At 39.2% G+C, this 23,053-nt stretch overlaps 1 protein-coding gene across 1 annotated transcript; it reads left to right on the top strand.

Moving 5' to 3' along the window:
- Positions 1-4,515: 4,515 nt before the first annotated feature.
- Positions 4,516-23,002, top strand: ttc21b (tetratricopeptide repeat domain 21B). Its single transcript, XM_072685754.1, has 29 exons — positions 4,516-4,690; positions 5,037-5,166; positions 6,402-6,512; positions 6,602-6,768; positions 7,151-7,273; positions 7,410-7,567; positions 8,658-8,742; positions 8,879-8,977; positions 9,622-9,814; positions 10,593-10,690; positions 11,444-11,644; positions 12,656-12,785; positions 12,899-13,056; positions 13,920-14,144; positions 14,317-14,555; positions 15,115-15,187; positions 16,031-16,141; positions 16,667-16,805; positions 17,110-17,216; positions 17,952-18,140; positions 18,366-18,476; positions 18,562-18,643; positions 18,835-18,985; positions 19,167-19,328; positions 20,677-20,872; positions 21,294-21,518; positions 22,362-22,482; positions 22,567-22,634; positions 22,732-23,002. Exons 1-29 carry the CDS (start codon positions 4,658-4,660, stop codon positions 22,807-22,809), a joined length of 3,963 nt encoding a protein of 1,320 aa, XP_072541855.1. The 5' UTR covers positions 4,516-4,657; the 3' UTR covers positions 22,810-23,002.
- The last annotated feature ends 51 nt before the right edge of the window (positions 23,003-23,053 follow it).

The raw sequence follows: 23,053 nt of genomic DNA, 5'->3' as shown, positions 1-23,053 counted from the left end.
TTATTTGATTGAGGAAGCCAAAAGAATAAAGATGCCATGTAACTCAGGTACATGTGTGATGTTCTTTTCTATTGGTTTCATTTAGCATGGACACACACAGTTAACCGCATTATTTACATTTTAACATGACCTTTGGGTAAAATGCTGTAAGAAACTTCTATGCTAGATCTCGTTTGAGGTATAATATCTGTGCACGCTGGCATTTTGCACATCTACAACTTGTTTTTCACTTTAGCTTTGTGCATTTAAATCCATTGGTAATTCTGTGTTTCTAGATATTTTACAAGGAGGGAGAACTGGTGGAAGTACTTTTCCTTCTTAATTTGGGTGTGGGCGCTTAATTTCAAGTAGTTTCTTTCAGCCATTTTGCATTAATTTTTTTTATCCACCAAATGACTGTCTATGAAGCCTGTTGTGATAAATGTCTGTTTTGCTGGATGTTTCACCTTCGAGCATGGATCTAACAACAATTATACATTTGCAATAGAAAGGCCTTTTCCTATTTTCCATCAATATGGAGGGGCCGCACATGTCTGCTGGCTCAAATGCTGTTTGGGCAAAAGAAATTGTTTTATGGGCATGAGCTTCTGTCTCAAGTGACTAACCACACCTAATTAGGAAAGCATTAGTGCCCTGTGCATTAGTCACTCTTTTTATGACTTTCACCATGCTCATTTCAACCCAACCACAATCAGCATTATGCCTTTCACCCAGCCGGAAAAGACTATTTCTTGGAGCGTCCATTTCTTCTATTGCAGCTAATGACCACTTAAATGTTTCAGAGAGTGAGTGAGTGAGTGAATGTGTGAGTGCATGAGAGAGCGAGAGAGGCCCACACTATGTGATTTACAGTCTATATAATACATTTTATTAGAATGGTCTGTTTGCATATGTAAGCAGCTGCAGCTAGCCTACGGTTATAAACCCCTCTTCTTCTTAAAGGTCGTAGGAATCGCTACACTGATGAAATATTGGCCAGGCCAATGTGTGTTCGAGTCTGGTACACATTGGACTGTTGGTTGATCAGGAAGTGCATGCATCTGTTTGCGAGTAGCTGTGGCCGCTATTAAGAGCTATTAAAATACCATGTGGAGTGAAAGAGACATTTGATGAATTATTAAGATGATACCGTGTACTGGCTTTTAACTGTAGCGTGGTAGATGGTTTCAGGCCTATAGAAACTGGGTCCATTTTTTTGGTATTTTGTTTCATTCACCACTCCTTATTAGCCGTATTAGTTGTGTTGCTGGTCATTAAACTTGCCACTATCAATTTCCTCTCTTTTTAAAAGCTCCTTCTCAGTTATTTCATTTCATCCAGCATAATTATGTTATATCCGTATAGTGGCCTCAAGTTGACCCTGCCAGCCCCTCAAAGTGAATTAGTGTAAATAGCACTCAGGCCGAGGCACAAATTGTAATTCTTTACCGAAAGCCTTAGCATTTTACAAAAAGGCTGAGTTTTTGTGATCAGTGCGTTGTCTGAGGAGACTGTAGATGTGACAGCAGTGTCATAGCCTCTGTAATGATTGACCGGCTCATGAAGCTTCTCTACCAGACGACCATTAAAATGAAGAGTGAGGCTGCAGAGTCTCTCTTTTCGCCGTTGCTTGGCAACGTGACATCAAGACCAGTCCGTTGGCCAATTGTTGCTAGGAATGCTAATGAGGAGCCCGGCCCTCTCTGCCTGTGGGCGTCACTATGTGTATCCTTGTCTAGCACCAGTATTCCAGAGCAAACACGCACCAACAGCCCTCACCCAGCTGGGACATTACCAGCATTTACCAGCTTTATTTAGACTAATTGTATTACATCTCAGGATTAAATATATTTATAAATATAATATATATTTAATATATTTAAATAGATTTTAAATATAAAATATATTTTATGTAATACTGTAATACTGATGCTTTCACAGGTGTGAAAAATGAGAACTAGTGTATATTCTACTGGATTCACAATAAGAGTGCACACTCACAGGAAAATGTAGTTTTGTCCATTTTGTATGGGACTGAGTACCTACTGTGTATCCATGTACGGAAGTGTGGTCATCAGTGTCATTCATATTTAAAGTATGCTCCTCCTTAAAGCATTGTAAGACCCTGCTTTAGGTCAACATAGTGTTTTTTCTTACCAAAAGCCATAAATACTAATGACATTAGACCCAGGAAGAGGCTTTGATGATTATGAGTGAATGCATGGATTTAAGTACATTTTAATAAATGTTCATCTACATTAAAAACTGCAAGTTTTTTATTTGCATAGGACCACAGTTATAATGCACAAAAAATAACAACATCCTTGATAGTAAGGACTTTAGAATAGGGTCGAGTTAGCAGTATGGGGGCTGGTGAGTATTGTATGCAAGTAAACCACCCTTGCAGCGTGCTCTGTTGAGATTTGCAGATTGATCAATTAGGGATAATGTAGATAAATTGCAATGGAGCAGGCCACATATAGTATACTTATGTCAGAAGCTACTAATCACTAGATTTCTGCTAAGATTCAGAGGTCTTTCAGGAGCTGGCATATATATTATTTCTAAGAACTAATACAAACTGTTGATCATGGTTCCTAAAAGTATATTAGTATTAAGAACATCTTAACTGGTAGAGAGAGAACACAGGATGTGATGATGCTCACTTTGCCATTAGCAATCATCTTTGTAAGATGCTTTTGGGAAACCCAGCCAAGATCTTGTGCTGGTAAAATATGGTTCATCTAAACACATAAATGTTACAACGGTTCACAAAATCTCAGATAATTAATAATAATAATTCAGTCTTCTTAATTAGTTTAATATTTCCAAAGTCCATTATTAGCTATGTTTCAAATCTACAATTTGCAGTGCAAGACAATACATGTGCAGTTATTAGTCTAGACTATGTCTGTGCCCCACTTTACACAAAACAATCTTCTAACTCCCCCGAAAGCCATTATAACACAGTGGATGTATAATAAGTAGCTAGCAGGAACACAGTGGCATGCTCTGCTTTGCCCCATGCTCAAAGCTCAATATCAACCTGATTTACTCCCCCATTGATGAATGGTGCCCAGGCTAATGATTATCTGTCAGCGCATGTATGGAATGGAATCTGACAGGCTAGGCTGTGGTCTCTGCTGGGACAGCAGTTAGGTAGGCCCGTGTGTTTAGACTAGGCTCAGGGGCTCCCAATGCTGGGCTCACAGCCACCATGCTGTTCTACATCGCTCTAGACATACACAGCTCTAATTTCACGATCAATGTTGTCAAACTGTTGTGTAATACTGAGACACTCATTACTGCTGATGAGGATAAGCAGCATTTCCTTTCCACAAACTGTAGGACAGTGTGTGACAGTGGCCACAGACAAGCATTTAAAAAAAAAAAACTTACATTGACTTTATACTGTTCCAGAATAACAACCACCATGTCAAATGGACTTGTGTGAATTGGGGAGAATATAAATTTGGCCCCATTCTGTATGTAATATGTATAATAACAAATTGGTAGATTGCTAGGCACTGCAACACTTCTCTTTGGTATAGCTGTCATTACAATAAAATGTGAGCTTCAGGCACTTGTGCAGCATTTGACTTTCCTTCAAAGATCCATCATGTGATGGGGCTTATTCCACCCAAATGGGTTAGAGACATCCCTCACCATATCAACACCCCTGCACTGGGCTTCATTCATTCAAAATGACCTGGAGACCAGGATGAAAAGAGCAATAAAGAGGGAGCCTATTCCTAATCTGTTAAACTTGGAGATTTATTCAGATCAATTATTCATAAGATATACAGTAGTATTTAGTATTATACTATAAAACTATAAAAAAGAGAAATAATTAGAAATACTTACTGCAAATCTAATTTATAAGTTATATCGTTATGAGCATAAGGAACTGCAGTGTGTGGACATTGGTGGCCCTTACAGTTTCCAGGTCTTCATATTCATATTTTACATTGTTGTAGCAGTTATTACTCTTAATATGTAGCATACTTGCATAGACCTGAGATGAAGATACTAGTCTAGTAAGTATAGAAGCGTTTACCCATTACTGACACAGGTTGAGCACACAGCTTGTGTAATCTCTACAGAAAAGCACTGCCACTAGAGAGGGACGCTCTGCAGCAGTCACACATGGGCCTAAGGTCACTACACTCAATAGCAAGCATTGACATTGAGCTGTTTAGCAGCGGAGCAGCGGAGCCGTGTTCTCTGGTCTAATAATGCTCCATCTAATGCCTCTGACATGTGCTGAAGTTGAGTTCTGGGGTCTAAACTAATGCTGAATGCAATCACATCCTAACAGCAATGCGGAGGATACTACAGCAGTTGAGGGGGACAGCCTCCCCCCCCATCTCTGCTCACTGAGAAAGCCTGCGTGTGGCGGCTTGCGTTCACGAGCACGCAGGAGTCCCTGCACCGCAACTGGTGGTGCGAATCTGGAAGGTACATGGCGCCACCACGAGGACTCACGAAGAACGTCAAGGGGGACTAATCCACTTCCCTTATTCCAGACAGAAATGGCGGTGGTTGTTTGGTTACCAGGACGCCGTGCATGATCTCCAAGATGGCGAAAACTGAGTGAAAAAAGAAAGTGTTTGTGGTGCTCCGTTATGTCAGTGAAATGTCAGTACGTGATCATTTGTGAACGTAAAAGCGCGCAAACATGACTACCGTAGAGGACGAAGAGTTAACACTGGTAAGTGGCTAACCTAGCTCCAGTCAAGCCCATGGAAATGTCATTTTAACGGACGTCGGCTAGCGCTACCTTCGGTGGATGGCAAAGTTAGCACTAGCAGAGCAAAAAGGATGGCAGGTTTCCTGCTGCTCTGATCCAGTGGCTTAAACGACGGTCTCAGGGACACTAGCTAGCTAGCTGGTCATTTATTAGCTTGAGAATAACTGCTACAGCCCCTCTCGCGTCTTGTTTGCTTTCTTTTGCTATATCATACAATTAGCCTGCCGTCCTGTCTCCTGTGTCTTTCTTAGGATGACATCTATCTAGCTAAGTGTAACCATGCCCTCTTAATGTCTAACATTTCCAGGCCTTGATTATATATCACTGCCGAGAGAAGTATTCCAGTCATGTCCTGAATGTTTCAAGTGAAGCCCAAAGGAAATTCACCAGCGACCCAGTCTTCATATTCTTCCATGCCTATGGGCTTCTCATGCAAGGTAAGTAGCTAAGTATCCTTAGAAATGTCACACATCACTCTGTGCTACATGAGCATGAACATGACACTCAGGCCTGTCTCTAAACTCTGCATATCAAGAACTGGTTATGCACACGTCACCTTAGGAGTCTACAAGCTCCAATTTGCACTGACCATACCCAGATTTTTAATCTGCTGCATATGTCCCTTTACCTTTTTATGTCATTTCAGGGACGTCTGTACATAAACTTTATTCATACACGCATATGGCACTTTACTTCTGATGTCAATGTCAGGGACCTCTATTTATTTATACAAACTAAATAGTTTACATAGCTTAAACTCATACATTCTTACAAATGAGTAAATTACCATTTCTTTCTTTTTGTTATTTAATGTGTAATAGTTATTTAAATGTTTAATGTCTATTTTGTTGCACCAAAATCCTGTGTCTGTCCTGTACATGTCACAGTTTTGACAATAAAGCTGACTTGGACTTTGAAATTTGTGGTTCTAAAAACTACTCACTTTGGGTTCATGAGTTTACAGAGCCCCTAAAGTATCAAGGCAGAAATATAATATTCAGAGACTTCAAACGCTGCCTCAGTTTAAAAGTTCCTTCAGTTTAGAGTGGAACCTTTAATTAAATCGAGGGAACTCTTTATTAAATTGAGAGACTTTTGAAGTTTCTAAATATATATTTTTAATCTTGATTATTTAGGGGTTTTGTTTAAATGTTTTTTAATTATTATTTTTAATTCCTACAACACAGTCCTTCATAGTAGTACTGGGTGGTAGTGATTGCAATACAGTACCATGTTATCAGATCATATTGAAGTTAGCATTAGTGAAGATAATAAACCCATGCTTGTGAATACTACTGCACTACGCTAAGGGAACCAGACAAAATATTGCAAATTTTAATGTTTAGAAAGACCTACAAGACCCCTTTTTATGTCCAGTTGGTCAAAGCCTAAAACACCCAGCACATGACATGCATTGCAGTTAAATATCAGGTCCTGTATACCACGTGAAAGGTGCATAAAATAAAATGTAAATATTCTTCCCCACATGGGCACGTGCTGTTGTATGCTATGGCTATAACATTCACTATTTTTGAAATGTAGTGTTAATAAAAAGTAAAAAGATCAAACAAACCAAAAAAAATCAGTATGTCAAGATCTGGTTTTATGTTACAGCTTAAATTACAGTGTGCAAATTCTCTGTGTGGAAGAATTTAACACTTTTATTCTGTAGACCGTGTGCAGGAGGCCATTCAGGAGCTGGAACAGGTGAAGGACAAGAAAGATGTGTCTTTGTGTACACTTATGGCTCTGGTCTATGCCCAAAAGAAAAGACCTCACCCAGGTAGAGTTTAATTCAGTTGGTAATTTGACATATGTGAATCCGTCATTTGTGAGGGACGTGATGGCTTGACTACATGTTTCTGACTTCAGACAGAGATACTATTCAAGAGCTTGATGCCAAGGTTAAGGAGGATCGTAAAAGTGCCAGCCCAAAGGCTCTGTACCATGCTGGAATGTTTCTGTGGCTCCTGGGCCGCAATGACAAAGCCAGAGAGTATGTGGACAGGATGATCAAAATCTTGAGTGGCTCCACTGAGGTAACCTTAAAATCGGTTCATTCATTTCTAGCAGTTGTTTAAGTTCAAATATGTAAAGATGATCACAAAGGCAGTGCAAAGAGATAACATAAGAAGAGCTGGGTTTCACAAAAGAACTTAACACAAATATGATTAATAAATGGTTGCACAAGTACCGCTGAGATACTTTTGGGAATTTTGTATTATGTTATAATGAATAATCTGCAATAAAAAAACAAAAAACAAAACAGGGCAGCTGCATATACTCCTAACCTATGTTTAGAAGGGTAATTAATGACTGAAATCAGACTTTAGATATATGCTGTAGTTTTGTCTTAAATTGCATAATGCATTCTGGACTCTTTTGGTTTAGCTAACTATGGAGATATTGTGTGTGTTTCAGGGGATTGTACTGAAAGGGTGGATAGATCTGACTTCCGGTAAAGATGCCTATGCCAAGAAGTCTGGAAAGTACTTTGAGGAGGCTCTAAAGGAGAAAATCAACATTTTTGCTTTAATGGGAAAGGTAACTGCTACAAACAATAGAACCAAATATGACGTGATGTTCATTGTACTGTGGTGGTACTTGGTAATGCTTTAAATGTTAAGTGTTTTTTTTTTTTTTAAAAACAAAAAACTAACTCTGATTTGCTGGCTTTCAGGTGCAGTATTATGAGTTCAGACAGAATTACTCTGGTGCTTTAGAGACAGTTAACCAAGTCATTGTAAGATATCCATCCTTCATGCCTGCCCTGGTAAAGAAGATGAAGCTTCTGCTGAGCCTACAGGAATGGGAGCAGACTGTGGATGCCGCTCAGAGGTAGAACAGCATTCGCTGCTGTGTTTATCTGTTGTTGTTTTTTTTTTTTTTTAGGGGTCATTTGGGCTGGCTTTTATATGAACAATGTTCAGCTATCTTTGTTTTTCATTCGAAGAGCCTGATTTCTCAGCAGATAAACACAAAAACACAGCAAAGTCACTAGGCCAGGCCAAGCAAACCCCTGAGAGTCCGTCAATGCGCGAGTGTAAATGAAAATCAAATGTGATGCCACAGATCCGTTCTAAAAGACTGGTGCATTGTTCTCTTCTCCTCTGCTTATTGGACTAGGGCCAGTGGCAAGCAGAATCAAAAGGGCCTTTGAGGCTGAGTGCTAAAGCCACATATATCCCAGGGTGCACTGCTGCAGGGTGGGGGGGGTGTGAGTGGAGAAAGAACATTCACTCTGAGAGAGCTGGTTTAGGATTTGGTAGTGCCACTGCTGGGCTCAATGAATGAAAAGACTCACTCTCTCTCACACACTCACTCACACACACACACACACACTCTCTCACTCTCTCTCTCTCTCTCTCTCTCTCTCTCTCTCTCTCTCTCTCTCTCTCTCTGTGTCTGTCTGTCTGTCACTGTCTCTCTGTTATCTTGAATCACCACATCAGTACCTTTACAGGATAAAAAAACAGAACTTTATTTAAGTTAATGGGAACGAGACTTAACTCCACACAATGTGCTAATGGACTATGTCAAGACACCAGGTGAAGGAAAGCTGACATTTAAAAAAACAGTGTAGCGTTTTGTCCCGGCATCTTAGGGTGATTTATAAAGTTCTTTCAAGCACTTAAATTAGCATACATCATTTTCCCAAACCGATACCAACAGCAGCAAGTGTTACTATACCCAATGTGAGATACATTGAAAGTGTTTCTTAAAAAATGTTGTTCTAAGCAATTGCTACATAAATGTGTTTAAATTTCAGAATGCTCTTGCTCTAGGTTTGGAGACTGTTTGTAGTTTTAATGACTTTATAGTTTCATATCTTTACTTTAACAATAAACAGTGATCCTCTGTGACAAGTATGCTGTGTGTGTTTTAAGTTCTGTTTTTCATTTAGCATTCACTGTGTCTTTCACTTCAGGCTTCTTCAGCGAGACAAAGACAATCTGGAGGCTCTCAGAATGCTGGCACTGCACTCGCTCTGCAGAGAGGGAGACATTGGAGAGGTTTGAGACTTTTACCTAAAGTCAAAGCCAAAAAGGCCAAAGTAGCCAAAATTATACTAAATAGTTAATTTATACTTTATTCTTAAATGGTGAATTTATGCTTTACTCCATTAAAGTTTTGTGTTTTTTTTCCTAGTCTGTGAAGCAGCTGTTGAACCTTATCAGCAACATGGACACCCAAGAGCCCAACAACTCAGAGCTCCTCTATAGAACTTCTTTAGCGTTCACACGAGTGGTAAGATTAAACTTTTTTTTTATTCTTTAATTTATTGATTGCAGGACATATTCGACAGACGTTTACCTGAACAGTTACAACCAGAGAATGGATGTTAGAATTTTAACACTTTACCTGAGAATCTTAATGATAAAAAATAATCCAACTAAAGATTGGGAAATGTTAGAAAAGTGCTGTTTTAGAAAAGACATAAGAGATTTTCCTTCCTTCCAGGGCTTTCCTAGACCCAGACTAAGCCCAAAACTTAACTCAAAGGGATTTAAACATCATTGACACTACAGCTTACTTTAGCACTATAGTCTATGCAAAAATGGTCCTAGAAAGACTCAAAAAAGGTTATTAACAGTTCATATAAAATATAGTATTTAAATAGTATATAGAATTGTTCTGTGTTAAAGAATAATTTAATCAAGCAAAGAGCTATTTAAGCATCCATATGGTCCTTTCATTTTTTTATGGTTCTTTGTAGATGGTTATACATAGAACCTTTTAAAAATGTTTTTATGTACCACCGAAATGGGTTCCGAAGTCAGAAAATGCTTCTTAGTACTATATAGAAACATATTGCTTAGAGTACAGATTAATTAATAGTAAAAATATTAACAACAACAACAATAATAACGATAATACTCCCTGGTCTCTAGTGTGGTAGAGCGGAAAAGGTGCTACAGCACACCCATACAATGGTGGAGCGAGCGTTCTCCCAAGCGTCTGGTGATGCAGAGCTGGCCACTGAACTGGGCTACCAGCTGGTCCTGCAAGGAAGAACTAAAGAAGCCATAAAGTGGTACCAAACTGCAATGAGTTTGGATGAGAGCAGTGTCTCAGCTCTGACAGGTAAGACCAAATTCCAGTATTATGCCTCCCCAAAGGGCTGGGAAAAAGGGGACTTGTTGTTATTTAGCAATACACTTGATGGAGGGATTGAATTGCCAAGGTATTTTCCAGCCCAGATAAAAAATGTCCATCTAAAATCACAAATTAATTATGTTTATGATGTTGTCAGAGAGTGTCAGAGAAAGTAAAGTAGACATAGACATACAGAGTCAGACTTAAATACTTTGATGATGATGATTTGTTGATTCCAACTATACACTGTTACAGGAAATGCTGATCTACAAACCATAATACACAGTCTCAAAAATGTGTCGAAATTGTCACCCTATGGGTCGCTAACAAATTTGCAAACTCATCTATAAGTAACACAATATCTCTATAGTCATGTGGTGCCTTGATTATGGATGTTTATTTTCCACATGGACAAACTGAGGCTAATTAGTTAGCCCAGTCTGTCTAGTTTATCTAGTCATCCCTAGTGTCTTCCACAGAAATAATTCAGAAGCTGCCAGGCTTTAAAGACAACGTGGAGTTTTGTCCTAACTGCAGGTTGGTCTGTCTAATTGGGTTGAGATTACAGATCTGTGATTTGCCTTGGTTTGAAAACTGTATTTAACTTCTCCTGAGAATACCTGTAATCATTTGCCATCTTTTCTGGGGCTCAACGACTGAGTTGTTTTGAAACAATCATTGGCTTTATGTCAGCAGTTTATGTTTCTCAGAGTGTCCACTGTTTATTGGTTCTTCCTAAATTGAACTAAGCCTTTGTCTTTGGCAGGTATTATTCGGTGCCAGCTGAGCGAGGGGCATCTGGAGGACGCAGAACATCAGCTCGAGTTCCTCACTGAAATCCAACAGTCTATCGGCAAATCAGCGGTGAGACACCAAACTTTTGTTTCAGATTTTCTTTCTATTTATATTTCTCTGAGAAAAATTTTATATATATATATAAAACAGAGATTTTAAGTGAATTGAGAGTGTCAAGAACCATCACCCCCCCCCACAAAGAAATAAATCAGGTTCTCAGCTCTTTAATGAAATCTCTGTAGCTGCTTCTGAAATCTCTTTAGATCTTCAGAGTTTCTTCATGTTAGTTATTCCACTGCCTTATCTTCTTTGTTTAAGGTCAGGAGAGTTGGGTAATGCTGAATCATACAAGTGCAGTGGCTCATTTTGTTGAATTGCACAGGCAGTCCTCTGCAAATCATCCAGAGACAGCAGAGACTGACGCAGCCACTGGTGTTTTATTTAGATGGAGTCATCCACAGTGCGTAACGTCTGCTACTTGCAGCTACGGCTCTTCTTAGTGACATCAGTCAGACACAGTATGCACTCAGCTGAACTGCAGAACTGAGAACACGGTGTAATGAAAGACTTTAATGACTTGATAAACAAGTGGTCATGATGTAGGTCAGTGATGGTTTATGTAATTTGTGCTGTTGTGTGTAAAAACCTTCTCAAGTTAAATCTGTGGTAGACATAATGACAGACTCCACAATGTAAGTTAAGATAATATTCAATGATATCTCCATTTAATCTTGTGCCTTAAGTTTGGACTACCATTTTATATTTTATTGTGTGTGTGTGTGTGTGTGTGTGTCTGTGTGTTTTTGTTTGTGTGTGTTTTAGGAGCTGTTGTTTTTGCGGGCAGTGTTGGCCATTAAAAAACGGAAATCTCAGGATGAAGTAACCAACCTGTTAAATGACACTGTGGACACACACTTCTCCACTCTTCAGGGTCTACCGCTGAGTGTAGAATACTATGAGAAACTCAACCCTGACTTCCTTCTGGAGATTGCAAAGGAGTACCTGGCACTCTGCCCTGCCAAGGTCTTTGTACTTGAAGTATATGCATTTACAGCAACCACTGTTTCATTATGCACACTCATTGACCTTGTTATTGGTTGATGGATATGACCAATGCTGATGAGTGTTTCAACAATGTACTTTCCTTGAAAGAGAAGTCCCCTAATAGCAGCCTGTGTACCAAGAATCAGCCAAAATGAATATCCAAGCTGCGAATTTCAGGATCCTTAAGCTACTATTCTGGTGGCCCTTACAATATATATTATAGGCGCTCCATTAGTTTTAATATGGTGGTGAATGGGGTTGCAGCAGAGGAATAATGCAACTCTTTTCACATTAGGGAAAACATCCCTAATGGTTTCTTAGCAGTTAGTGTGGCTATCCTGCATTCCTCCTTTGTTAACCCAGTGTTTACTAAAGAGACAGTATTTCATTCCACCCCATGCAGCTTTTAGGATTCTGTTGGGCTTCTTAAAAAAACTAGTTCACCATAAAATCGAATTGGCCGGTTTCCTCTAATTCCAAACACGGTCAGTTGGCCATAGTATTCGGTGTGCAAAAATTGCTTCTTTAGGTTTGCACTGGAGCTGCAAGGCTAATGTAGCTAACTAGGGAATCTGCTTTCAATGTACACTATATGGGCAAACTTATTGGGACACCTGCTTATTCACTTTTTCTTCTCAAATCAAGGGTTTTAAAGATTTTATCTTGCATTTATTAGAGTAACTGTCTGGGGAAGGCATTTCTTCTAGATTTTTGAGTATTGGGTGAGAATTTGATTGCATTCAGCAACAAGAGCGCTAGTGAGGTCAGGATGTTGGATGATCACAAAACAGTTCTTTTATTTTACTGCAAGACTAAGAGTAGCAAACATTAGAATGTCTTGCCCAAATGTCCTGGGTTATTAACTATGTTTTCCATAAGGGGGGGAATAAATCTGAGTGTTAGGTGAACTCTTCCTTTTTCTAACCTTGAACAAATCTGTGTTTAATTGTTTTGTGTGTTACTGATGTTTATATTTGTTTTTGTTCTCAGCCTCCAGCCCAAGGCCAGGCCCCTGCACCTCAGCTGCAGCACTGTGCCTCTGTGCTGGACACAGTGGTCAAGATTGTCCCTGGACTCCTCCAGGCTGTGTTTCTAATGGCAAAAGTCAGGTTCCTGTCAGGTGAATGTTTCGGGTTAGACAGGATGCTTTCAAAACCAACATCAGTTCTTTTAAAAGCTTCTGTTGATCTTGTCAACATTATTTATTGACTGCATTCATGTCTGATCCTTTAGGTGACACAGAGGCAGCACAGAGCAGTCTGCAGCACTGTTTAGATCAGAAGCCCTCTTTTGCTGACGCTCACCTCCTCATGGCACAGATCCATCTCCTGCAGGGCAATTTTAAACTCTCCTCCCAATCGCTGGAGCTCTGTCTCAGCCACAACTTTGAGGTGAAAACTTTTTTAAGGGTTTTTTTGTCAGTAGCGTATATGCTTCTTTGTATATGCTATTTGTAAGCATGCACAGTTTGTCTTTTACCCCAAGTGTTATCTGTTAGCCAACATGTGTTTTCTGTTACGAGGTAAGAGACTAATTTAGGTAACAATAATGAAAGCATATGTACAGCAATTAGCACTGTATGAACTGCATTCCTACATACGCAGTTGATTGTGTCAGTTTGTTGACATGCTGTTATGATTGGGGGTTCACTGTTAAAGCAATATTTATGTTGCATTTTTACCCTAAAAACTCCTGGCTCGATATGCTGCTAACATCAATTTATCATTTTACCTTTTTTTTTAAAAATGTTATGCATTTAATTTGTGTAAAGTCCTGTAATATTACTGTAATATTGCTATTATTTAATATTAATATTACTGTGTCAGTCTGTTTTTCCCCTTTATTTCGTGACTGATCTGTATCGCTCAGCTTATCCAAAAATGCGTGCACCATTTGTCCTTTAGGGATGGCTTAAAGCATGAATTTACACTTCCTAACTGTAGGGGGAGCCCAGGAGCAAGAAATGCCAATTACTGCATAATGCAGCTGTGAGACACACTGAATTTCTACTGGATTTGTAAATACTTTGGAAAGAAATCTTTAAAAAAAAAAAAGCACAAAACTGTCCTGGCTAATTGCCTATATTTGGGAAGTAGAACAATTGTACAAAGTTGATTTTTTTAATTAATATAAACTATTAATTTAAAATTGTAAAGACTCCCTGTGGAGATTATTGTTTTGTATAAGTATTAGATCTGTCCGTTCAGGTCCCACATAAAGACCTTCTGCTCTCCTCTGTCTCTGTGTTGGTCAGGTGAGGGAACATCCTCTCTATCACCTGATTAAAGCCCAGGCTCAGAGGAAGATGGGCGAGCTGCAGGAGGCCATTCAGACACTGCAGTTGGCCATGAGTCTGCCAGGCGTGAAGAGAGCTGGATTCGGAGCCAAAAGCAAGGCTAGAAGAGTGGAGCTCAGTGCTGCAGATTGTGTTTCTGTCTATCTAGAGCTGGCTGAGGCACTCTGGCTCAATGGAGAACAGGTAACATTTGCCAAAATAAAATTATTTGCACAGAAACCTGAGGTTAATGGGATAATGATGGGAATTTCCCCATGACTAACTTAGTAGAATATATTTTGATGTGTATACATTATTATTTACTTTTTGCATGGGGAACCGTCTCTGCTTACTATGTTTCTTGTGATAACTGCAGCATGAGGCAGCTAAGGTGATGCAGGATGCAATAAACGAGTTCACGGGCACTCCTGAGGAGCTGCGGGTCACCATCGCTAACTCCGACCTCGCACTGTTGCGTGGAGACACAGAGCTCGCACTGAGCATGCTCAGGAACATTGCACAGGACCAGCCCTACTATGTGCAGGCCAAAGAGAAAATGGCTGACATTTACCTAAACCACCGGAGGGAGAAACGTCTGTATGTTGGCTGCTACAGGTAAAGGGAAAACTACCTACTGGACCTCTGATGCACACATGGTATAACATGATCTACATTGATCACATTGCAACCGAGTGTAGTACAACAGTGCAACCAAGACACAATTTGCCATGTTGCTGTAACACCTAGTTGAGTTTTTAATCTAGGGTTTGACTTTTTGGGGTTTCAGTAAAATCTAATTTATTCAGTAAGTTCTTAAAGTACAATATTGCAGACATTCATGGTGGGATAGAAGCTGGTCTTATTAAACAATGTGTAAAAGTCCATTGGTTCTTATTCATGGTGAAAGAAGTTCACAGAGAGTAAAATGTTAAGGAATGTTGAGCTTGCCCATTCATGTTGTGAATTTGTATGTATTGCATTAAGTGCTTCATTTAGTTGTCACCTATGAGGCCTACAGGTCTTCCTCTTATCTTCAGCTTCGGTGTTGACAGGTCTTGGCTAAAATTTATTACAACCTGTACAAGCATCAAATATGAGAACACACTCACATTTAAGAAATGGCACCGCGCATGCACATTTTCTTACATTCTAAATGTACCTCTATTTTTATCAGGGATTTGGTGGAAAAGATGCCCAGCTCTCATACATTCCTTCTGTTAGGAGATGCTTACATAAACATCCAAGAGGTTGGTATTAAGTAACCCCTAGTGACCCTGTACTTGTTTTAACATTTAACGCCTCCACCTGCTAGCTTATTCTATCACAAATCTGCCCTCGTAAGGGCTAACCTACTTGCTATTTCATTATTACGATCCTTGGGATTGTACAGTTGTATGCCAAAATTCCAAAAATGGTTTTGGTCAGATCAATTCATGGGTCATAGCATAAAAAAAACACATTAAATTCTTGTTTTTACTTTCTCCACTTGTAGATGACTTCTTATTTTAGGCTGATGTAGATTATCACAATGAAGTGGACACATGTATGTTAATCAGTATTAATCTGTATTAATATTAACCTTATAAGTAATATTAACTGACCTGTAATCATCTGACTCTGTCAGCTAATTGCACAGGCTTAAATAAACACAACCTTCTATATACTCACATAACTAAAGCCGTCTTCTCCCCTGCTTCCTCCTCCATCTGTATCAAACTCCAGTGTCTCTTTGGACTCCTATATCAAGTCTCTCTCAAAAAAGCATATCCGCTGTTTTCGTTGCCTTTATATTGTACATATTTAGTTTTCAAAAATTGTAAATATTGCACCCATGCTCAAACAGCTGTGTTAATAGATAATTAGGGGCGGTAACTACATGGCTGAATTGAATTGAGCTATATGGCAGCATATGGTTGTGAAGTGCTTGCCCTAACTTTTGTCCAAATATTTACACTGTAGTAAACGCATAAACGCGTAAACGTTTGTGAGTTATGTTCCTTCAGAGGAATAGCTCAGTCAGGAATGTCTCAAAGCCAAAAGCTCCAGCATCGAGTCTGAATATAATTGAATTTAATTGTATGTGCTTACAGCCTGAGCTGGCCATTGAAGTCTATGAACAAGCTTTGAAGAGAAACCCTAAAGATGGTGCTGTGGCTAGCAAGATTGGAAAAGCTCTTGTCAAGACCCACAACTATGTTAAGGTAAGCACAAGGAGAAAAACTTTCCCAGCATTCTGTTCACCAAAACATCCTCTCCTGAAAAGTATACACAAACTTCATGTTCTTCAAAGTTCTTTATCAACAAACGTACCCCCCCCCCATCTGACGTCTTTTGTTTGTGCTGCTCAACTAATTAAAAAAGAGCCTGTACTCATCAGGGAGGATCAGGCAGGATAAATATACTTGTGTTGGTTCGGCTACCAGCTTACGCTTCAGAATATATGTACTCATTTGGAAACAAACATTTTCTTGACTAGAAGTGAAAAATGCAGGCCTGAATAGGTTATATTCAACATGATGTTTTGACAGCTTGACTTTATGGGATAAATGAGACAACAATGGGACTGCTCTGACCTGAAAAAGCAAAATAGATACACCTTCACACAATTGCATAAGGAGCTAAATACACAGATAAAGTGCAGCTGCTCTGTCAGAAACCACTAACTAATGCTAGGAATCTAGGTCTAGCTTTGGTAGGACTGTGCTGAAAGTGTTTTTGTTTCACAGGCTATAAACTACTATGAGGCAGCTCTGAAGAGTGGTCAGCAGAACTTCTTGTGCTATGACCTGGCCGAGCTCCTTATGAAGTTGAGACAGTATGAGCGCTGTGAGAGAGTTCTGCATGAGGCTCTCACACATGACCCTGGTGAGAATTTCCTACATGTACACACACAGTTCCAGCTTACTAAAGCACAACAACCTTGCACAGAACCATTTATTACTATTTAATGTAAACCCTTAAGGCTTTCATAAGACCATCATTACTTATTTCTTTCATAGTAGTTCTGAAATAATTCATGCTAGTTCCTAAATAATGCATCTAAAGATGACTGCCTGAATAACAAGCACAGAGTTTCAGTCCATTTCAGTCCTAATTCCCTTCACTACTGCTAGATGTTTTTATCGGTTCTGTTAGTTAATTCTCTTTTTTGTTTTTTTCTGTATTTTAGTGAATGAACTGCCATTTCTAACTGAAGACTGTCGTTACCTTGTACTGCTGGCCAAGATTCAGAGCAAAGTCAATAAAAATGATGAGGCTTTGCTTTCCTTACATCGTGTAAGTCTCTTTATAGTATGAGCTTCTGTTGTCCTCATTATGATGTATCTTTGTTTGTTTGAGTCTCTTATGGCAGGCTTCAACACTGGAAAGACATCAGTCAATATAATGATCCAACTCCAACTAAATCCAGTCACATTTGGCATGCTTTGAATGGAACTGCCTGTGTATATTATAAAGAACCAGTAAACCCTCCTGTTATGCCAAATTGTAAGAAATGGTTGTAATGCACCTGGTCAGTCTGACCCAGTAATATGTTTAACCACCTAATAAAAGTAGTTAAAATGTAGCACTTTTTTTTTTCAATAAATATTGTCCGTATTAGTAATTCAAGTTGCCTCCCCATTTATATTATGGTTTACGTATGATAAATCACCACACAATATTTATTTTAAATTATCTTCTTTTTTTTCCTACCATTTTTTTGGTACTGATGTGGGACAAGCCATCACTTAAGCGTTTGACCTGCAGCCTTATCATTTAACAGTCTTTCATTATAAGAAAAGATTCTATGATCAGCTTCATGGATTACTTTAAGATCCCGATAAAGGATATGCATTTTCCATTTACTTGTTCATTACACTAATTAAGTCCAGTAGAACAGGTTTCATGCTCCAAAAATGATATATTTAAAAATATATATTTATGCTTTAACAGTTCAAACTATTCAAGTTGACCTGCAACCCCCCAGATTGTTATTAGAGCCAAATAAATACATTTTGTGTGTTTGCTCAGGCAAGGGACGTACAGGCGAAGGTGCTGAAGCGCGTTCAGCTGGAGCAGCCCGATGCTGTGCCCATGCAAAAGCAGCTCGCTGCCGAGATCTGCGCCGAAATCGCCAAACACTGCAGTAACCAGCGCGGCTACGAGAGAGCTGTCAAGTTCTACAAAGAAGCGCTTGTGTACTGCGAGAGTGACAGCAAGGTCAGTGCGGCTGAATCAGTGTGTGCAGTGTGCTTGTCTCTCTGCAGCTGCATCCCAGGAGCTCCACAACACCCTTTTAGTCCTCCGTGTGGGTCTGATGGCACTGATGCACTTTTTGTGGAATCGTGCACCCTTTTAAGCTGTAAAGTCTTCTGGAATAAATTAATTACAACTTCACACTGTCTTATCATGTTTAATAATTAAAATGCCTTTCTTATAAACCAGGTGATGCTGGAGCTAGCCCAGCTGTATCTAACTCTGGATGATGTTGAGGCCTGTCAGCAGCAGTGCAGTCTCATCCTAAAGAATGACCAAGTCAATGAATCTGCAACACTGGTTAGTCTCTGTACAGTACCTTACTATTTAACTTTCTTGTTTGCAGTGAAATCAACAGATCTGTCTCTGTGATGTATGCCCCTAGATGATGGCTGATCTGATGTTCAGGAAACAAGACTACGAGCAGGCTGTCTTCCACTTCCAGCAGCTGCTAGAGAGGAAACCAGGTGTGACAGTTTTAGCTGTCCCTTCCAAAAGCCATCCGCTAACCTTTCATCACCTCCACCCAGCACCTCATCAGAGCGATGTTAATGAGGGAGGACTGAAGGAAACTTGAGCACTCTGCTCAAATACAGAGTTCTGTGTAGGCCCACTGTGGGTTTCTGGTAATGTCTTTTCCATGTCCCCTTCATCTTAGATAACTACCCAACACTGTCCAGACTGATTGACCTGCTGCGCAGAGCAGGCAAACTGGAGGAGGTTCCTAGATTTCTGGAGATGGCTGAAAAACACTCACCCAGGGCCAAGTTTGAGCCTGGATACAACTACTGTAAAGGCCTTTACCTGTGGTAAGAATACTAGGTAGAATTCAGTGAGATGCAGATATTTCTTTGCACATACTGTCTTTGTTTATATTGTTGGACTATCACCTGTAGTTCCATAAGCTTATAAGACATTCTTAGTATAACATGAGGATACCTCACATCTGGGGGAGTGAAGGCTGGTGATTTATCTTTGTGTATATTTCAGGTACACTGGGGAGCCCAACGATGGCTTGCGCCACTTCAATAAGGCCCGCAAGGACAATGACTGGGGACAGAATGCAGTGTACAACATGATCGAGATTTGCCTGAACCCAGATAATGAGACTATGGGAGGCGAGGTGTTCGAGAACCTGGATGGAGACATGGGGTAAGAAAACGCACTACAGTCTGACAAAAAGCCTGACTCTAGAGTATTCTTTCAGATACACAGAAAGAAGAAAAGGTACCCCATCGGTTTTGTATTATACTGTTTGTTATATAAGCAGTTGATGTTTATTTACCTTTTTCTTTCTTCATCAAGGCGCATAAATTAATGAGAGACACAAAGTAATATATTTGCAGTATGCTCACCTTGTGACCCTGTGCTTAAGCTTGGTGATGTATAAATGTTTGATAAGAATTTGTGAAGAATTTTTCACAATGATTTAAAGACCTCTTTCATTACCCTAACACTCAATGTCAGGTTATGAAAGTGAAGATAAGCATGTGCCTCCTGTGGGAGATTTTCTGGTGGCAGTGGTTGCTCAGTGGTTAGAGCATTGTTATTGAGGACAGGGTTGAGTGTTTGAGACCAAGCTGCCACTGTTGGGCCCCTGAGCAAGGCCCTTAACCCTCTCTGCTCCCTGAGCACCACACTAGTCTGCCGACTGCTCCGGGAATGTGTGCTTACTGTCCACTGTGTTGTTACTTGTGTGGGCATGTTTGTGTGTGTTTATTGCCCAGATGGTTTCAAGGCGGAAGTTACATTTGTGTCACATAATTGTTGTTGTCTTTTCTTTAAAACATGGCTCCTTTTTGACCTCTCTTAATGAAAACATTGGGCATCTCAACATGCGTAAAGGAGAACAACAACTGCCAATTCTGTTATGCTAATAGATGCCTATACTGGCTATAATCAGGTGTGTGATTAAGAGCAGTAGGGCCACCCTACCCACCTATAAAGAGCAAGACCAGTTAGGCTCTTTTAGACTCACAGCCACAGATGACCATGGTATTGCCATGGATCAAAATCTCCCAGTGATTGGCCTTTTTTTTTTTAATTTTTAACAGAGAATGCACATCTAAATATTAAAATATGTACAGTTTACCAACAAAGTAATGTTTGAAAATACAGACAAGTATGAAACTACACTTGCCCCTATTCTAATTTTTTTTTTAGTAAAAATGTAAAAGGTGACTGTTAGGTGTGCATAAAACTTTGTCAACATTTTTATAGTAATGTGTGTGATGTATGTTAACAGTAGGTGTAGGTGTTAAATGTAGGTGCATTGTTCAGTTACCCTAAGATGATGATGATGATGATGATAATAATAATAATAATAATAATAATAATAATGTCATTATTCCCCTACTACTACAAATTATTCAATAACTACTATGAAACTTTGTAAAGTTTGTAAAGTATTACAAGGGTGTGGAATTTAGATCTTGATCTGCTGAAGGGTCCTTTGAGTTTGAGGAGTTAAGCACTGTTTTATAATTTCTTATAATATCAGGAATTCCACAGAAAAGCAGGAGTCGGAGCAACTGGCTGTACGAACAGCTGAGAAGCTGCTAAAGGAGCTGAAGCCACAGACCCCTCAGGGCCACATGCAGTTACGTATTCTTGAGCACTACTGTTACCTGGCCACCAAGCAGAAGGCCAACGTGGAGAAAGCCCTAGGAGTGTTCACTGAGATCGCAAACAGTGAGGTGTGTGAATGGCAGTTTGACAGGGTGGATTGTTCATACAATGTGTAAATTCCCACACACCCATGGGCACACATTTGCACAATGAGCTTTTAGTGCAAACACAACTAGATCCTTGCTCCAAATTTGTATGTTTGCTTTTCATTGAGCAGCAAACCTACTCAACACCAGTTAAATAGAGCATTACGATCAGCCTGTTTCACACAATTCATTACTGTCAGTCATTTTTTTTTTTTTTTTTTTTTTTTTATGCAAGTAATCAAGGACCATATTTACTGCAGACAAAAACTTTACACAAATTAAAAAACTAAAGTAATTTTGCAGATAGTTTCAAGCTTTACAATTAAGCTACAGTATGACCATTTAACCATATAGTGTATGTCCTACCAGGAACTGATTTCTTCCACACTCTCTTACACTACAGAAAGACCACGTTCCTGCACTGCTGGCTATGGCCACAGCCTACATGATCCTAAAACAGACTCCACGAGCCAGGAATCAACTCAAACGTATTGCCAAGATGAACTGGAACATCATTGATGCAGACGAGTTTGAGAAAAGCTGGTTGCTCCTGGCAGACATCTACATCCAGTCTGGGAAATACGACATGGCAGGAGAGCTCCTGAAGCGCTGCCTGCGCCACAATAAGGTTGTCTTAGAAGGAAAATGTCCTGCTGGAAAAACTTGGAGAACGTCTGTTGTGTGATGTACTGTTCCATTGAAAAGATTGGAATCAGTGATTTCAATAATATAAATCCAGATTTATATTTGTTAGCAGATATATGTATAAAATGGCTCTAAAATGTTAGTTCTGTGCTCATTCACAAGTTTCAGTTAATCAGTAAGAAGCTACAAAGCTGTAAAAAAAAAAGTAAGAATTATTTAAAAGATTCAAATACTGGGCAAACTTAATATTAATTCTATTATAATTGAATTCTTAATGCTATCCAGCTATCTCAATCCTGAAAACTTGTTTTTGTAAAGAGAGAATTAGAATATATGATTTATCATTTAATAAAAAATTCTTCCCTTCACATACTGAAACTATTTATTATAATATCCAAAATTACCCTTTGGTGTTTATATGGACACATAATATGTTAACAAAGAACATGAGCACGGTTTTCATCTAGTGGTGGTAGTAACAAAAAAACAGTAAAACTTTGCATTAATTGTAAGAACTGATCACAGTGTCACCCTGTTAGTCTGTAATCTTATTTTTAATTTGCTAGCACATTTTTTGGTTTGGCCTCAGCTACTGTTGTTGCGGTTTTTGGATCAAGATATCAGGAGCAATTTTTGATGGTGTCATTAGAGGCTGATTTCCCAGACGGGAATTAGGCCTAGTCCTGGACCATATAGCATTTTAAATAGAGATTTTCCATTTTAAGGAACATATCCATGACTTGTCTTAAACCCTGTTTGGGAAACCAGCCCTAGGAGTAGTACTGTTGCAACCTCATCTTGAATGTGACAGTTGTCTGTTTTCCAGTCGTGCTGCAAAGCATATGAATACATGGGTTACATCATGGAGAAGGAGCAATCATTCAGGGATGCAGCTATGAATTATGAAATGGCTTGGAAATACGGCAATCAGACCAACCCAACCATTGGTATGTGTATAGACTTTCACATTTCCTGATGTTGATTTTAAATTTTCTTGGCCTTCATTTATATCTCTTGTATCTCTGTTAAAGGTTACAAACTTGCCTTCAACTATCTGAAGGCAAAGAGACATGTGGATGCAATAGATGTTTGTCACAAAGTGAGTAAACACGATTATTTATTATTGGTAATTATGGATTGATCTAAATCAAGCAAAACCTGTCAACAAAAGCTTTAACCCTGTCTCATTTATTCAGGTCTTGGATGCACATCCAAACTACCCAAGGATAAGAAAAGACATCTTGGACAAAGCAAGAGCTGCTTTAAGATCATAAGTGTGTGTGTGTGTACGTGTGTGTACGTGCATACGTGTGTGTGTTTGCTTCTCCATTTGTGTCAAAAAAAGTCTATGTTGTAAAATGGTGTTCGTTAAAAAAAAAAAAAGTGATCTACTTTTGTATTAACTTGCTGCTTGATAATGTTGAGTGATATTGTTTGTGTCTCACAAATAAACATAAAGAATTATTACCTGATGAGTATTCTCATTTTAAATTAGCTGTATGATAAATAACTAATATA

The sequence above is a fragment of the Salminus brasiliensis genome, chromosome 8 (genome assembly GCF_030463535.1).
Source record: "Salminus brasiliensis chromosome 8, fSalBra1.hap2, whole genome shotgun sequence".
Lineage (NCBI taxonomy): Eukaryota > Metazoa > Chordata > Actinopteri > Characiformes > Bryconidae > Salminus > Salminus brasiliensis.
Note: the sequence above shows the minus strand (reverse complement) of the source record. Positions and strands in the feature narration are given on the sequence as shown.

Excerpts from the sequence above, each read along its gene's own strand:
- ttc21b (XM_072685754.1), top strand. The coding sequence starts at position 4,658 with ATGACTACCGTAGAGGACGAAGAGTTAACACTG. Across the intron at positions 4,691-5,036 it reads AGGACGAAGAGTTAACACTG|GCCTTGATTATATATCACTG; the intron begins GTAAGTGGCTAA and ends TAACATTTCCAG. Across the intron at positions 16,142-16,666 it reads AGACCCACAACTATGTTAAG|GCTATAAACTACTATGAGGC; the intron begins GTAAGCACAAGG and ends TTTGTTTCACAG.